This window comes from Dasypus novemcinctus, chromosome 6 (genome assembly GCF_030445035.2).
Source record: "Dasypus novemcinctus isolate mDasNov1 chromosome 6, mDasNov1.1.hap2, whole genome shotgun sequence".
Lineage (NCBI taxonomy): Eukaryota > Metazoa > Chordata > Mammalia > Cingulata > Dasypodidae > Dasypus > Dasypus novemcinctus.
In genome coordinates this window covers 23,959,362-23,977,078 of record NC_080678.1, presented here as the reverse complement: position 1 = coordinate 23,977,078, position 17,717 = coordinate 23,959,362, and the positions used below count along the sequence as shown (strand labels likewise).

The 17,717-nt window shown below is 36.9% G+C and overlaps 1 protein-coding gene across 1 annotated transcript in view; it reads left to right on the top strand.

Moving 5' to 3' along the window:
* The window catches only part of TDRD1 (tudor domain containing 1), an 84,519-nt gene that overhangs the window by 8,746 nt on the left and 58,056 nt on the right, over positions 1-17,717 (top strand). The window contains exons 3-7 of the mRNA XM_058299480.1: positions 701-1,019; positions 3,428-3,486; positions 9,870-10,014; positions 12,722-12,827; positions 13,545-13,608. Coding sequence (XP_058155463.1) covers positions 701-1,019; positions 3,428-3,486; positions 9,870-10,014; positions 12,722-12,827; positions 13,545-13,608 — 693 coding nt within the window. The remainder of the gene's footprint in view (positions 1-700; positions 1,020-3,427; positions 3,487-9,869; positions 10,015-12,721; positions 12,828-13,544; positions 13,609-17,717) is intronic.

The following is a 17,717-nucleotide window of genomic DNA, read 5'->3' as shown; positions in this document are numbered from 1 at the left end:
AGAGAAATGTGCACACAGAGATAGATACTGCTTGCCCTAAAAAGCACTAGATAAAAATTACAGTTTATGGAAATTCAGCTGAAGATTATCACGGTACAGAGCTTGGGAATACCAGACAGAATAGGGGTCAGCTGAGAAAAATTGTGAAGGCTGACTAGGAAGGAAAGAGTTTATCAGGCAAATGAGAGAGGAGGGCATTCTGGGTAATGAGTTCAGCGTATTTGATGACATTGTGTAGCATAAAACAGTGGAAGGATTTTAAGGTGAGGGTAAAGAGGTAGGTGAAGATCTGATTTAAACAGTAACCTTTAAGGCATGTCACCCATTAAGTTGTAGGTGGTAGGGTGGAAATAATACTTTTAAAATATGTAGTATTTTTCTATTCCTGTTGTTTCAAAAACTTAAAAATTGACAAAATGGGCAACTCTAAGAACTCATTATTTTGCTGTCTGTTGACTTGGTCTTTTTTTGGTAGGTTATTGATTTCCGTTGAACATGGACCTTATTCTTCTCAAGTGATGATTTTTCTCTTTACCAGTTCTTGTGCCGTATATGTCAGGTTTTGATATCACGGTTATGTTTACTTTGGGATAGTTTGTGCGAATTATTTGATACATAAATACTTGAAAGAAACCACCTAGGCCTGCAGTTGTCTACTTTGGTAATTAAAAGTTGCCTTTTAAATACATTTGTCTCTTAGACTTCTGGGAATGTTAAGTCACCATCAAATATGATGTCAAGAAATAATTCTGAAGCATCTACAGAGCCATTTAATTTGGAGAAAAATGAAAGCAAGCTTCCACCATATGATTCTTTAAGAAGTCCTGGAGCACATCCTAACCATCCTAATTTCAGGTTGAAAAGCCCAGAGAATGGAAATAAAAATAACAATTTTTTGCTTTGTGAGCAAACCAAACAGTATTTGGCTAGTCAGGAAGAGAGTTCAGTACCTTCAAACCCTAGTGTCATCAATGGAGAAGTGGTTGGATACACAGGAGACAGGAAGACATTGCCAGCAGGTGAGTGAGAACTACAAGTCTTCCTACTTCTTGATTCTGATGGTTTCTGTGACTTATCAAACACATGTATAGCCACATACTTTTTGGTTGCAACAGAACAGCCAGATGATCACCTTACAGTATTTGCATTGAAATATTAAGAAGGATTAAATAGATACCAAGTAGCTATGTTTGGTGTGATTGATCACAGAATGTCTGCAAATGAGCTGTTTTACCACAGTCAGAACTTAGAATGTAGGAATTCTAGGAATATAGAAAGGATACACTCTGGCCTTATATAGATTTTTTTTAAAGATTGGCCATATATTAGAAATGCCATGCTGATTTTATACAATAATAGCTCACAAGACAATTGATTTGTTTTACTTATCATTCCTTTATTCCTAATTCCAGAGACCTGCTTTAAGGAGCCTAGCCCTTGTGAGTGTATATGAGATATGAACTTGTAATTTTATGATGATATAATTCTCAGAAGGTGGCCTTTGGACCTCTGGGCATTCCCAAGAGTTCAAAACTATTTTCCTAGTAATTATTGATATATTATCTGCCTTTTTCGCTTTTGATTGATACAGATGGTACCAAAGCAGGAGTGGCTAAATCTCTTGACTCCTTAGGCTCAACTCAAAGTAGGGTCATCTGACTGGGCAAGTTAGTCATTGAATTTTTTTTTTTTAAAGATTTATTTATTTATTTCTCCCCCCCCCCCAGTTGTCTGTTCTCTGTGTCTATTTGTTGCATCTTTCTTCTTTGTCTGCTTCTGTTGTTGTCAGCGGCACGGGAATCTGTGTTTTTTGTTGTTGTTGCATCATCTTTCCAGCTCTCTGTGTGTGCGGCACCATTCCTGGGCAGGCTGCACTTTATTTTGCGCTGGGCGGCTCTCCTTATGGGGCACACTCCTTGCCCGTGGGGCTCCTCTATGCGGGGGACACCCCTGCGTGGCACGGCACTCCTTGGGCGCATCAGCACTGCACATGGGCCAGCTCCACACGGGTCAAGGAGGCCCAGGGTTTGAACCGCGGACCTCCCATTTGGTAGACGGCCACCCTAACCACTGGGCCAAGTCCGCTTCCCCATTTAACTTTTTGTTGCCAGGCACTAGCAGTTAAAACAACAAAAAATACCAGTTTCACTTAAGAATGTTCTAGATGAAGTAGTAAAAAGTATTGATTTTATTAAATCTTAACCCTTATGTGCATTTATTTTTAATATTTTATGTGATGAAACGGGAATTACTCCTAACCTCTGCTGTATACCAAAGTATGATACTTATCCTGAGGAAAAGCACACGTGTGATTGAGTTTTGTGCTAAATTGAAACTTTTTCCTTGGTATACAATTTTTACTTGAAAAGAATTACAAAAACTATGATTTTTCCGGTTTAGATATTTGGTAAGCCTTTTCTCAAAAATGAACAAAGTGATATTGTCACCTCTGGAAAAACAGCTGACAGTATTTGTTGCCAATGATAAATTTCAAGCTTTTAAACACAAATCAGAATTTCAAAAAACTTGTACCTGCCGCTCTGACCTTGACAGCTTCCCAATACTTAAAGACTTTTCTAACGAAATGGGTGGTGAGATTAACAAATACAGTTTTTTTGATGATGTTATAATATGTCAACATTTGAAAGCTCTGCATAGCTCAGTGAACCAGTCTTTTCCAAATGACCAATGGTGTTGCCTTTCAAAGGGCAAGATAAACCAATGGATTTTAATATAGCAGCATGAAAAATTCATTAATAGGATTTTAGAATAAATGCATTTAGTAGAGAAGGCCGTTAAATATACCTCCTTTTTGCAACTACAGATCTGTGTGAGATCAGAGTTTCTGTAGATATTTTAGCCAAAGCAATGTGTAGCAGCAGATTGACTGCAAAAGCAGATGTGCAAATCCTGCTATCTTCTGTTAGTCCAGACTAAGGACATGCAAAAATATAAAGCAGTGCACTCTTTTCCATAATTTTATTTTGTTTTGGAAAAGTTACGTTTTTCATAAAAATGTCGAAATAATGTATTATCATCTTTAATATGTATTTTTAATTCTTAGTTTTAATTTCTATAACTGAAAATATTGATAGATGTAAGTCATATAAACAGAAGTCCTTTGGTGTCCATTGTAATGTTTAAGAATGTAATGGGGTCCTGAGTCCAAAAAAGTGAGAACTGCTGACTCAGTGAATGAAGAAAAATTCACAATGAGAGGATCACTGTGAAATTATAGTCAAAGCAATTTCAGCATAAGTTCATATTTTCTATATAGGAAAAGTTAGAATGTTGCATTTTTATGATGTAGCTATAGGCTATTGTGGTATAGCTCTATTATTTGAATATTAATTATGGTATTTTACTTTCTCAGGAATAAAAAAGCAGTATTTGTTTTTTTATTAGAAATTGTGTTCTTCCTCCTCAGGAAATTCAGTGTCACCATTAAGCGTTGGAAATAATTCGCCACCCAAAGAAGTAAATAATGTAAGTTAAATATTTTTTTCTCTTTTGTGTTTTTGTTTGGTTAAAAGATTCTATAAACATATTTTTGCATTGTGTTAATAAAGAATTACTCAGTTTACAGGTATCATTCAGTTTGCAACTATCATTTGAGACTACAATTCCTTATCCTTAATCTAGTACATTTAAAAAAAAAAATAAACTTCCTTTTTAAATAATTGTAGATTCACATGTGGTTGTAAGAAATTATACAGAAACATCCCCAGTACCCTTTATTCAATTTCCCCCCATGGCAACAGCCTGTAGAGCTGTAGCACACTATCACAGCCAGGAAATTGGCATTGATAAAACGAAGATGAATATTTCCATTTCTGCAGGGTGCCCTTATATTGCCTTTTTATGGTGTATGTAACCATAAAGTATGTAACTATCTCCTGCCCCTACTTCCTCCTTAACCCCTGGAAACCACTAATCTAATTTATATTTCCATAATTTTGTCATTTCAAGAATGTTAAATAGATGGAATCATGCAGTATGCACCATTTTGAAATTGGCTTTTTTTTCATTCAGCATATTTCTCTGGAGATTCATTTAGGTTGTTGTGTACATCCGTAGTTCAATTCTTTTTAATTTCTGAGTAATATTCCATGGTAGAGATGTATCATGTTTCCTCTACTGAAGTGTGTCTGGGTTATTTCCAGTTTTTGGCTATTATGAATATACCTGCTAAAACACTCATGTACAGGATTTTGTGTGAACATAATTTTTTTTATTGCTCTAGGATACCTACCATATGAAGTTGCTGAGTCACGTGGTAGTGTATATTTAAGTTTTTAAGAAGCTACCAAACTATTTTCCTGAGTGGCTGTACCATTATGCATTTCCACTAGCAATGTATGAGTGATCCAGTATTCTACATCCTCACCAGCATATGGTGGTGTCATTATTTTTTATTTTACCCATTCTCAAAGGTGTGTAGGGAGTGATATCTCATTGTGGTTTTAATTTGCATTTCTGTAAGGAATAATGATATTAAACATCTTTTCACGTGCTGCTTTGTATATCTGAATATCCTCTTTGGTGAAATGTTTCTTACTGTTTTTTGTTCATTTTCTAATTGAATTATTATTTTCACTGTTGAGTTTTGAACGTTCTTTATTTCAGATAATAGTCCATTTTCAGATGTGGGGTCCAATATTTTCTCCAATCTGTGGTTTTTCTTTTTATCCTCTTATCAGGGTCTTTTGCAGAACAAAAGCTTTTAATTTTGACAAAGTCCTTTTGGTTATTTTTCCTTTATAGATTATGCTTTTGATGTCACATCTAAGAAATATTTCCCTACCCTAGATCCCAAATATTTTCTCCTGTTTTTTTTCCAAAAAGTTTTATAGTTGTGCAGCTGAGTTTATGATCTATTTTGAGTTAATTTTGGTTTGTGAGATTTAAATCAAGATTGAAGGTTTTTGCTTGTTTTAGCCTGTGGATGTCCAGTTGCTCCAATACCATCTTTCCAAAAACAAGTTGGGTTTATTTACATGGGTCTTTTTGGATTCGCTAGTCTTTTCCATTGATCTTTGTGTTTATCCATAAACCAATACCACACAACCTTGATTATGGAAACTATGTAATAAGTCTTGAAATTGGGTGGCGTTTCAACACAGTCTATTCTTTTTCAAAATTGTTTTACCTATATTAGTTTCTTGGACTTTTGATATAGATTTTAGAGTAATCTCATCTATGTCTACAAAATATCTTGTTGGAATTTTGACAGAAATTGTTTTAAACCTGCCTATCAATTTGGGGATTATTGATTTCTTTATTATGTTGAATCTTCTCTATGATCACAGTAGTCTCTCCCTTTATTTAGATCTTTGATTTCTTTCATTTTGTAGTTTTCAGCATACAAGTCCAGTGCATATTTTGTTAGATTTACACCTAAGTATTTTATTTTTTTAAACAATTGTAAGTGGTGTCCACATGTTGCTTGCTAACATATAGAAATATGATTGATTTTTTTTTTTTCTCCTATGACATTGCTGAACTCACTTATTAATTCTAGGATTTCTTTTGGAGATTTTGTTGGGATATTCTTCATAGGCAGTTATCATCTGCAAATAAGGACAGTTTTATTTCTTCATTTACTTTTCTTAACTTTATTTCACTGATTAGAATTTCTGTCACCATTATGTGGAATAAGAGTGTTGAAAATGGGCGTCCATTTCTCCTTACCTTAGGAGGAAAGCATGCAGTCTTTCACCATGAAGTGTAATGTTAGCTGTAGATTGTTTGTAGATGCTGTTTATGCAGTTGATGAGGTTCTTCTCTTCAGGGTCTGTAATATCCCATATAATTTCTGTTACTTGTGGTTTCTATCTTCTCTCTTTCCTTCACTGTCAGCCTTGCTAGAGGTTTATCAATTTTATTGATCTTTTCAAAGATCCAACTCTTTTTTTCATTGATTTTTCTCTCTTTAGTTTTCTGTTTTTAATTCCACTGAGTTCTGCTTTTATCTTTATTGTTTCCTCCCCTCGCTTGTTTTGTTTTTGTTTTTCTGGGTTCGTGAGGTGGGGGCTTAGATTATTATTATTTTTTTTTATCCCTCCCCTTGTGGCTTTTTGCATGCTCTCTGCTGTCTTTGTCCATTCACTGTACATTCTTCTGTGTATTTATACATTTTTATTTCCCCTCCCCCCTTGAGGCTTGCTTGCTGTCTGTCCATTTGCTGCAGGCTCATCTATGTTCCTTGCTTGTCTCCCTTCTTTTTGTTGTGTCACCTTGCTGAGTCAGCTCTCCGCAGCATCTGGGGGCCAAGTGGTAGTCCGCAGTGTGTGGAAGAGCCTGCTTTCACAAGGAGACCTCAGGACTTGAAACAAGGGCCTCCACTATGGTAGACAAGAGCTCATTTGATTGAGCCACAGTCCCTTCCTGGGGGCTTAGATTATTGATTTGAGACTTTTCTTCTTTTCTAATGTATACATTTTAGTGTTACAAATCTCCCTCAACTCTGCTTTAACTGTGTCCTACAAATTTTGATATGTTTTATTTTCCATTTCTCTCCGTTCAATGTGTGTTTTTTAAAAAAATTCCCTTGAGACTTACTGCTTGACCATGAGTTATTTAAAAATGTATCCGTTAATTTCCAAGGGTTTGAAGATTTTCTTCTGATCTCTCTGTTACCAGTTTCAGGTTTGACTCCATTGTGGTTGGAGAATACCCTCTATATGATTTCATTTTTTAAAATTTCCTGAGGTTCGTTTTATTCCATAAAAAGGTCTATCTTAGAATATGTTCTGTGGGCACTTGAATACAAGGTGTATTCTGCTCTTTTTGAGTGGAATGTTGTATAACTATTAGATATTGTTGGTTGATGATGTTGAGTTCTTCTGTATCCTGCTGATGTTCTGTCTAGTTCTGTTAAATGTTGCTAAAGGAGTATTGAAGTCTTTAGCTGTTTTTTCTTTTTTTTTTTAAAGATTTATTTATTTATTTAATTTCCCCCCCTCTCCTGGTTGTCTGTTCTTGGTGTCTATTTGCTGCGTCTTGTTCTTTGTCCGCTTCTGTTGTCGTCAGCGGCACGGGAAGTGTGGGCGGCGCCATTCCTGGGCAGGCTGCTCTTTCTTTTCACGCTGGGCGGCTTTCCTCACGGGCGCACTCCTTGAGCGTGGGGCTCCCCCACGCAGGGGACACCTTTGCGTGGCACGGCACTCCTTGCGCGCATCAGCACTGCGCATGGCCAGCTCCACACGGGTCAAGGAGGCCCGGGGTTTGAACCGCGGACCTCCCATGTGGTAGACGGACGCCCTAACCACTGGGCCAAAGTCCGTTTCCTGAAGTCTTTAGCTGTGATTATGGATTTGTCTGCTTCTCTTTTCAGATCAGATTTTGCTTCACATATTTTACAGTTCCATTGTTTGGTTCGTATACTTTTAGTATTGCTTTATCTTGTTATTGTAGTGACTCTTTTGCAATCATATAATGTCTCTTTCTGTCTTTGGTAATTTTCTTTGCTCTGAAATCTAATGTAGCCACTTCTTGTTTTGATTAATATTTGTATGACGTTTATTTTTCCATGCTTTTTTTTGAACTTGCTTATATCATATTTGAAGTGAATTTCTTAGAGACAGCATTTAGGTAGACAATTTATTTTAATCCAACTCTGCGATTTTCTTTTAATTGGTCTATTTAGGACACGTACATTTAATTAATTATTGGTATTTTAGGGTTTAAGTCTTCTATTTTGTTTTTGTTTTCTGTTCTCTCCATTTTTTCCCTACTTTCTTTTTTCTGCCTTCTCATAGATTACTTGAACATTTTTAAGGATTCCATTTTGATTAATCTATAGCATGTATATCTCTTTGTATACCTTCTTTTTTTTTTAAAGATTTATTTTTTATTTATTCCCCCCTCCCCAGCAGTTGTCTGCTCTCTGTGTCCATTTACTGTATGCTCTTCTGTAAGTGCTTCTAACCTTGTCAGCGGCACTGGGAGTCTGTTTCTTTTTGTTACATAATTTTGCTGTGTCAGCTCTCCGTGTGTGCAGCGCCATTCCCGGGCAGGCTGCAGTTTATTTTGCACTGGGCAGCTCTCCTTACGGGGCATATTCCTTGTGCGTGGGGCTCCCCTATGCGGGGGACACCCCTGCGTGGCAGGGCACTTCTTGCGCTCATCAGCACTGTGCATGGGCCAGCTCCACATAAGTCAAGGAAGCCCAGGGTTTGAACTGTGGACCTCCCATGTGGTAGGCGGACACCCTATCCATTGGGCCCAGTCCACTTCCCTGTATACCTTCTTAGTGGTTCCTCTAGGTATATTGCATTGTATATACATAACTTTACATGGTCTATGGGCATCTTCATTTTACCAGTTCAAGTGAAGTGTTGATAACTTACCTTCTTTATATTTCACCATCCCCACCCCATTTGTCTTAAATATTCCTCTACATAGATTTAGAACCACTTCAGACAGTGTTGTAATGTTTGCTTCAACTGTCAAACAAAATTTAGAATACCAAAAAAGGAAAAGGCAAGTACAGTATTTACATTTGCCCATATTCTTGCCTGTTGTATTATTTTTTTCCTTTGAACTGTTTGAATGTTCTTTCCTTTGTCATTTCCTTTTTGTTTATAGAACTTCCTTTAACCATTCTTTTAGTGTAGGTCTGCTAACAACAAATTGTCTTCGCTTTTTTTCTTCTGAGAATGACTTGATTTCTCCTTCACTTCTGATGGGTATTTTCACTGTATAATAGTCTCAGTTGACAGTTCTTTTCTTTCAGCACTTGAAAAATGTTATGCCACTTCCTTCTGGCATGCATGGTCTCTGATGAGAAATCCACTGTGTTTTGACTTGTTTTCCCCTGTAGTAAGGTGGTGTTTTTCTGTTCATGCTTTCAAGATTTTTTCCCTTGTCTGTAGTTTTCAGAAATTTGACTAAGATGTATCTTGGAGTAGGTTTCTCTAGGGTTATTCCTTTTGGGGTTTGCACTTCTTGAATTTGTATGCTTAGATCCTTGCCAAATTTTGGGCCATTATTTCTTTAAGTACTTTTTCAGCCTGTCTTCTTTCACCTCCTGATTGGTGTTTAAAACTCCTGACTCTCCACTAGGCCTTCTCTCACACCATCAATCAGGAAGGGAAAGGGTACCTGCTCACTGCCAGGTAGGGGTAGAAATCCAGGCTTCCACCAGTGGTCTCTTGGGGGGGGGGTGGGGGGGTGGAGGTAGAGATTAGAGTTGGGGGTAGTGTGTACCTCAGCAGGGAGGAAGTCCTGGTTCCCTCCTGGTTGACCTTCTCTGTATCACCCAGCAGGAGGGTTGGGGTGCTTCTTTATACAATTTTTTTTTTTAAAGATGTATTTTTATTTATTTCTCTCCCCTTCCCCCCCCCCCCCCACATCCCCCTGTTGTCTGCTCGGTGTCCATTCGTGGTGTGTTCTTCTGTATCTGCTTGTATTCTTGCCACCAGCACCCGGAATCTGTGTCTCTTTTTGTTGCATCGTCTTGCGTCATCTCTCCCTGTGTGCGGCACCACTCCTGGGCAGGCTGAATTTACTTTTGCGCTGGGTGGCTCTTCTTGCGGGGCACACTTCTTGTGTGTGGGGCTCCCCTATGTGGGGGACACCCCTGCGTGGCACAACCCTCCTTGCGCACATCAGCACTGCGCGTGGGCCAGCTCTTCACATGGATCAGGAGGCCCGGGGTTTGAACCCTGGACCTCCCATATGGTAGGCGGACACCTTATCTGTTGGGCCAAATCCCCTTCCCTATTTATTTTCTATATACATCCAGGTTTTTAGTTGTAATTAGGGAAAAGAATAGGAAAAGTACCCAGAAGTAGAAGTAACATATCTAATATTTTATTAAATAGTGATGACCAACTTTTAATGTTGCTACTCTCTTTTCTTAATAGAAGCCTAGCAGTAATGTGCCTCCTGCAAAGTCAAAAAAATTTCACAAGTTGGTTGAGAATTCTTTGTCCATAAGTAATCCAGCACTCTTCAACTCCTTAGGACCTCCGCTTCGTTCAACAACTTGTCATCGCTGTGGCCTGTTTGGTAAGCATGTTGCTGTCAGAAGTCTGTTTAATTATTCCTCTACACATGTTAAAAAATCTTTTAATTAAAGAAAATTTAAATATGTGTGTAAATAGAACAGTGTATATCCACTATATACCCATCTCCCAGCTTTAAGAACTTTCAACATTTCTGCCATTCTTTTTCATCCACAGCTTCTCCCTCCTCCTGCCAAGGCCTTTTTTTGAGGTAAATCTTACATACATTGAAATGTACAAGTACACAACTCTATCCAGATAGAAACCATTTCTGTTTCTTCAGAAAGTTCCCTCAAGTCCCTTCCCAGTTAGTGCACCCCCAGAGGCTACCACTCCTTTTCTTTTTTCACCATAAATTAATTTTGCCTGTTGCAGATTTCGTATAAATGAAGTCATACAGTATGGACTTATGTGTAAAGTTTATTTCATTTAGAATATTGCTGAGATTAATCTATATTGTCACATATAAAAGTAATTTCTTTTATTCCTGAGTAGTAATATCCCATTGTTTGATAATATCACGATTTATCTTTTCTAATAATGGGCAGTGGGGTTGTTTCCAGCTTTTACCTCTCCGAATAGTGTTCTCTAAACATCTTTGTACAAGTCTTTGCTTTCATTTACCTTGGGTAAATACCTAGGGGTAGAATTGCTGAATCGGTTTTTAAGAAACTGCCAAACCATTGTCCAAAGTAGTTCTTGTCCCATTTTACATTCCCATTGCAGTTTATGAGAGTTCTGATTACTCCACATTCTTGCAAACATTTGGTGGTGTTGGTCTTTAATTTTAGCCCTTTTGGGGGGGTATGTAGTGGTATCTCATTGAGGCTTTAACTTACATCTCCCCTATGATCAGTGATCTTGGGCAGTTTTATATGTGCTTACTGGCCACTTTATCTTGCTCCTGTGTTTTTTCAGTTTCTCTTAGGGTGAAGTTATTTGAGGCCAGTCAGATGGTGGTGTTTTGTTTATTTTTTTGTTTGTTTTTTCTTGCTTTTTAGACAACCTGTTCTTTCTGCCTAGCTAGTAGAATTTTTTGAAATACTTGCATTTCATAAAACTGCCTGGGTTTTCATAGGTATTGTAGCAGTTTGATGTGGTTATGAATTCCAAAAATAGATACTGGATTATGATTGTAATCTTGTCTATACCTGGGCATGATTAAGTTATGATTAGAGCCACATCACTCTTTGGTGTGTGGGGACTCACAGATAAAAGGCATGACAAAGTTGAGGGCTTTTGATGTTGGAGTTTTGATGTTGGAGTCTGATGCTGAAGCCTTAGACTGGAGCCCTGGGAAGTAAGCTCACAGGGGAAAGAGAAACCAGCCCCAGGAGAGAGGAACCCTGAACCCAGGAAGAAGCAAGCCCTGAGAAGAAAGGAACCTTAAACCTAAAGAGAAAGCAAGACCCTGGAAGGGAGGAACCCAGGAAACCTGAACCCTCACAGATGTTGGCAGCCGTCTTGCTCCAACACATGAAAATAGACTTTGGTGAGGGAAGTAACTTATACTTTATGGCCTGGTATCTGTAAGCGCCTATCCCAAATAAATACCCTTTATAAAAAGCAACCTATTTCTGGTATTTTGTATCAGCACCTCTTTGGCTGACCAATACAGGTATGATTCTCTTGAATTCTTTTTTTCTTCTTGGCACTTGGCAAGTCTTTTCATCCTACTTACATAAGTCCTTTTTTACTACAACAAAGATTTCCGTTTCCTTTGTTTCTTTTTTTTTTTCTTTTCTTTTTTTTAAAGATTTATTTATTTATTTCCCCTCCCCCCTCACCCCGGTTGTCTGTTCTCTGTGTCTATTTGCTGTGTCGTCTTCTTTGTCCATTTCTCTTGTCAGCGGCACGGGAATCTGTGTTTCTTTTTGTTGCGTCATCTTGTCATGTCAGCTCTCCGTGTGGGCGGTGCCATTCCTGGGCATGCTGCACTTTCTTTCATGCTGGGCGGCTCTCCTTCTGGGGTGCACTCCTTGCACATGGGGCTCCCCTACGTGGGGGACACCCCTGCGTGGCAGGGCACTCCTTGTGCGCATCAGCGCTGCACATGGGCCAGTTCCACACGGGTCAAGGAGGCCCGGGGTTTGAACTGTGGACCTCCCATGTGGTAGACGGACACCCTAACCACTGGGCCAAGTCCACCGCCTCCTTTGTTTCTTTTGTAACATGTGTTCTGGGTTAATTTTAGAAAGGTCAGTTATATCTCCTGGCAGTCATTTCTATCCCTAAATCTTCTTCTCATTTTTGTCTCTGCAGTCCTTTCTGCCTGTATTTTGAGAGAACTTTAAGAGACAAATAATAGATTACAGGTTATCAGGAGCTGGAGGAGAGGGAAGGGAGTTATTACTTAATGAATGCAAAGTTTCTTTGAGGTGATAAGAAAGCTGGGGTAATAAATGTTGGTGATGGTAGCTCAATAATGTGATGTTATTATTACCACTGAACTGTATACTTGAAAGTGATTAACATGGGAAATTTTGAGTTGTCTGTATGTGACTGCAATAAAAGGTTAAAAAACAAGACACAGTGAGGGGTTCCTAGAAAACAAAGTTTAGTTGTAACACTGGTTTCCATTTTCTTCTATGGTTTTATGAAAGTACCTAATCATAAGTACCACGGTTCTTTTAATAGAGTCATCTTGATGTGATTAATAGAGAAGTGTTTGAAGAATAATACATTAGTGATTTATGGGTTGTGTGTTCTAGGATCTCTGAGGTGTTCACAGTGCAAGCAAACATACTATTGCTCCATTACTTGTCAGAAAAGAGACTGGTCAGCACACAGCATCGTGTGTAAACCTGTTCAGCAAAAGTAAGTGTCAGTAATTTTTAAAATTTATTAAAGAATATAAAAATAAGTTTTCCTAATAGAATAATGAACAGATCAGTTAAGTAGGCCTTAACTTTTTAAAAGTGTAATTTTTTTTAGTTTTTGAGAAATTGTGCAAATCTGAAGTGAATAGCTGTAAAAATTAAGGAACTGTGATGAATATAATTTTACTAGACAGTATATATTATGATTTAGAACCTTAACTGAGTTTTGTTTTTAATTGTTAAAGTTTTGGAATATCTTACTTTTAATCTTTTATACCCTGAATTTAGGTAGAACTCTTACATGCTTCTGTAAAGTCAGTTATTGAGTTGTGATTTTAAAATACATAAATCTTACTTGTGTGACACACACCAGTTTACAAAACAGATACACATATATCGTCATCTTTGATCCTCACAACTCTGTGTAGGGATTATCTTCATTTTGCAAGTCAGAAAACTGAGACTTGGAAACTGTGACTGCTTCCTGTTAATGTTACTAGCTTTAGGAAGCAGCATTGCTGGTCATACTCAGGGTACCCCATCAGGTAGCCAACATTGGATTGTTTTATTTTGTTACTATGGTGATTCTCTCTAGAAAAGTTATTTTGTTCTTTCTGGATATTGTTCTTTGAGAATTTAACATAATTGTAATTTAAGGCCCCTAGTCTTAATTGGCTCTCTAGTATAAGTACTATAATCAGTTGCTTTATTTTAGTTTTCACAGACTTGAAGATAGTAAATCATCTTTTGAAACAAAGAACATGGAAGTAAAAAGCAAGGTATGGTGTGCTTACTTTGTCAATAGAGGAAATTTTGAATGACCCCCTTAATTGGATTAGACTACTTACATAAAATATTTAGGACTTCTTTTTACATTTTTTAAAAAAAGTTTTCTATCGAATAAATCTGTACACCTTAGTGAACAGATATGGTGACTGTTGAGAGTCTTTGAGAGTTTTTCCAGTCTTTTTCCAAAAAGGCTGTATCTCAAAGTAAAACTCATTTGGAGTACTTAAATAGTTCCTTCTTTGTTGCGCCTGTATGCACACATATTTTCTAGCTTTTTGGACTGGATTCTAGTAGGGCTACTAGAATCTATAATCTAAGGAGGCAGGTTTTTTTTTCTGTTAATACCTTTTCTTCATTTAAATAGCAGTATGGGCTAAATCATCTATAATCTGAAAGACATCTGTTGGATTGTATAATCTGTCTAATTCATCTTTATAGATTAATCTTTCTCTAGCTACTCCTACTCTCTGCTTTCAAAAAACACTATTCTGATTTCCTCATTTATTCATTCAGAAAAGTAACAAGTGCAAATTTTAAAGACCATGACCTTTTCTACTTTCAATTAAATTTTTTATTATAGCAGTTGTAAGCTTACAGAAAAACGATGCAGAAAGTACAGTTTCCATAATTATGGCTCATAGTTTATACCTGAGTTTACTTTTTGTATTGTACAGTTCTATTCTGGTAACATATACATATATACAATCTAAAATTAGTCATTCTAGCCACTTTAAAGTATACAGTTCACAATCTAATGCTATTATTATCACCCCAAACAGAAACTGTTCCAATTGAGCATTAACTGCTCATTCTCCACCTCTACCCCTGCCACTGGTAGCCTGTATTCTAGTTTTCTGTTGTATGAATTGCAAAGTTACTTTTTTTTTCTTTCCCCAGTCACTACCCCTTTGTAACCATTAAGGGGCAAAACATAGAATTAAGACTGTAGGATCACTGGAGACTTTGAGGAGGTGGTACTGTGTTGGGCTGAGATCCCTAGGTCAAGAGTCAAGGTAACTTGGTTTTCATAGTAACTTTTGTTGAGCATCTAAGACATGCCAGGAGAGCATCTATCTCATGACTCTTGTTATCTCCATCTTATAGATGAGGAAATTGAGGATTAAGTTACTAGCCCAGAGTCACATAGGCAGTAAGTGGTGGGGCCAGGATGAGAGTTCAGATCTTCTTGATTTTTTTCATTATTTATTTTTAATTGTGGTAAAATACACATAAAAATCCCCTAACCATTTAAGCAGTTGTTTAACATTAAGTACATTGACAGTATTGTGTAACTTTCACCACTGTCAGGTTCCAGACTGTTTTCATCATCCCAAACCGAACTCACATTCATTTTGCAATAACTCCTCACTCCCCCCGGCCCCCCACCCCAACTCTGGTAACCACTATTCTGTTTTCTGTGTCTATGAATTTGCTTATTCTAAGTATTTCATGTAAATCACACATTATATGTTCTTTTATGTCTGGTGTCTTTCATCATGATGTCTTCAAGGTTCATGTTTGTTGTAGCATTTATCAGACTCTTTTTTTTATGATGGAACAGTAGTCTATTGTATAAATTTATACCATATTTTGTTTAACCATCTGTTGAGCATCTGTTGTTGGAACTGGGTTATTTCTGCCTTTTGTTTATTCTGAATGATGCTGCGGTGAATATTGGCATACAAATATCTATCAGAGGTCCTGCTTTCAATTCTTTTGGGTATATACATATGGTAATTGTATGTTTAACTTCCTAAGGAACCACCAAACTGTTTCTACAGTTTTACAGTTTTACCATTTTGCATTTCTACCAACTATGAACAAGGGACCTATTTCTTTTTGTCTTTACCAACACTTGTTAGTTTCAGATTTTTTAACAATAGCCAATGTTGTGAGTGTGAAGTATCTCCCGTAGTTTAATTTTGCATTTCTTTAATAGCTACTGTTATTAAGTATCTTTTCATATGCTGATTGGTCGTTTGAATATCTTCTTTGGTGAAATGTCTGTTAAAATCCTTGGCACATTTTAAAATTGGGTTTATTTGCCTTTTTGTTGTTGAGTTATAGGAGTTCTTTATATATTCTGGATATTAATTCTTTCCAGTATATGGTTTCCAAATATTATCTCTCATTCTGTAGGTTTTCTTTCACTTTCTTGATAATGTCCTTTGAGGTGCAAAAGTTTTTAATTTTGATGAAGTCAGTTTTATCTTTTTTTTCTTTTATTGCTTCTGCTTTTGGTATAAAATCTAAAAATCCATTCCCCACTACAAGATCCTGAGGGTTTTTCCATTTGTTTTCTTGTAAGAGTTTCAGCATGTTCTTGTATTTAGGTTGTTGATCCATTTTGAATTAATTTTTGTATATGGTGAAAGTAGGGTTCTACATTCATTCTCTTGATTGTGGATTTCCAGCTGTCCCAGTGCCACTTGTTGAAGAAACTGTTGTTTCCCCCAGTGAGTGGATGTGGGCACCTTATTGAAAATCCACTGGCTCTAGATATGTAGATTTATTTCTGGACTCTTAGTTCTATTTTATTGGTCTATATGTCTGCTCTTGTGCCAGTACCAAGTTTACTATAGCTTTGTAATAAGTTTTGAAATCAAGACATGTGAGTCCTCTTAACTTCATTCTTTTTTCAAGATTGTTAGGCAGTTTGGGGCTTCTTGCAATTCACTATGAATTTGAGGATCAGCTTTTCCATTTCTGTAAAAAACAAAAAGTCTCCTGGAATTTTGATAAGGGGGATTGCATTGAATTTGTAGATTTCATTAGGCAACACTGGCATTGTAACAACATTGTTTTTGAATCTATGAACACAGGATTTCTTCCATTTATTTAGGTCTTTTCTAATTTCTTTCAGCAGTATTTTGTAATTTTCAGTATACGTATCTTTCACTTCCTTGGTTAAATTTATTCCTAGATATTTTATTTTATTGGATACTATTGCAAATGTAATTGTTTTCATGACTTTCTTTACAGATTGCTCATTACTATATAGATACCCAACTGATTTTTGCATGTTTATCACATATCCTTCAATTTTGCTGAATTCGTTTATTCAGTACTTTTCTTGTGGATGCTTTGTGGTTGTTATACATAGGATCTTGTCATAAGTGAATAAACGATAATTTAACTTCTTCCTTTCCAATTGGGTATCTTTTATTTCTCTAGCCTGATTGCTCTGATTAGAAATTCCAATACAGTGTTGAATAACAGTGGTGACAGCGGGCATCCTTGTCTTGTTCCTGACCTTATGAGGAAAGCTTTCAGTCTTTCACCATTGAGTTTGATATTTGCTGTGAGTTTTTAGTAAATGCCCTTTATTGTGTTGAGAAAGTTCCTTTCTATTCCTAGTTTTCTGATGTTGGATTTCGTCACGTTTTTTCTTATCAATTGAGATGATCATGTGGTATTATCCTTCTTTCTTTTAATGTGGTGTTCTGCATTGATTTATTTTCTTATGTTAAAACATCCTTGCCTTCCTGAAATAAACTTTCTTGGTCATGGTGCATAATTCTTTTCATATACTGTTGAATCAGTTTGCCACTGTTATTGTGAGGATTTTTGCTGTGTATACCAGAGATATTGGTTTGTAATTTTCTTTTCTTGTGCTGTGTTTATCTGGCTTTGATATCAGGGTAATTCTGGTCTCAGAGAATGAGTTAGGAAGTAATCCTCTTCTCTCTGTTGGAAGAATTTGAGAAAAAAATGTTTGATAGAATTTAGTAGTAAAACAATCTAGTCTTAAACTTTCTTTGTTTGGAGATTTTTTAGTTTCTGATTTACTTGTAAAGATCTTGTGGTTGATGGTGGTTTCTTGTGCTGTGACGTGCACAGCTGAATAGTTCCTGAGGTGGGAGGAGTGTGAGGCTGAGAAATGAAAGACACAAAATAGTGGGGGCCAGGTGGACCGTGAGGAGCTTGAAACTATCTCAGGACTTTGGCTTAATTACGCACATTCAGGGGGATTTGCGTGTCTAGGTTACTGCAAATACATATTCTTCTATTCATAAGCCTACAGATAACACAGTTTCTTTCTTATCCACACTCAGCATATTCAGTTCAGCACTGACCTTGCCCAGTGGGCACCTCCTAT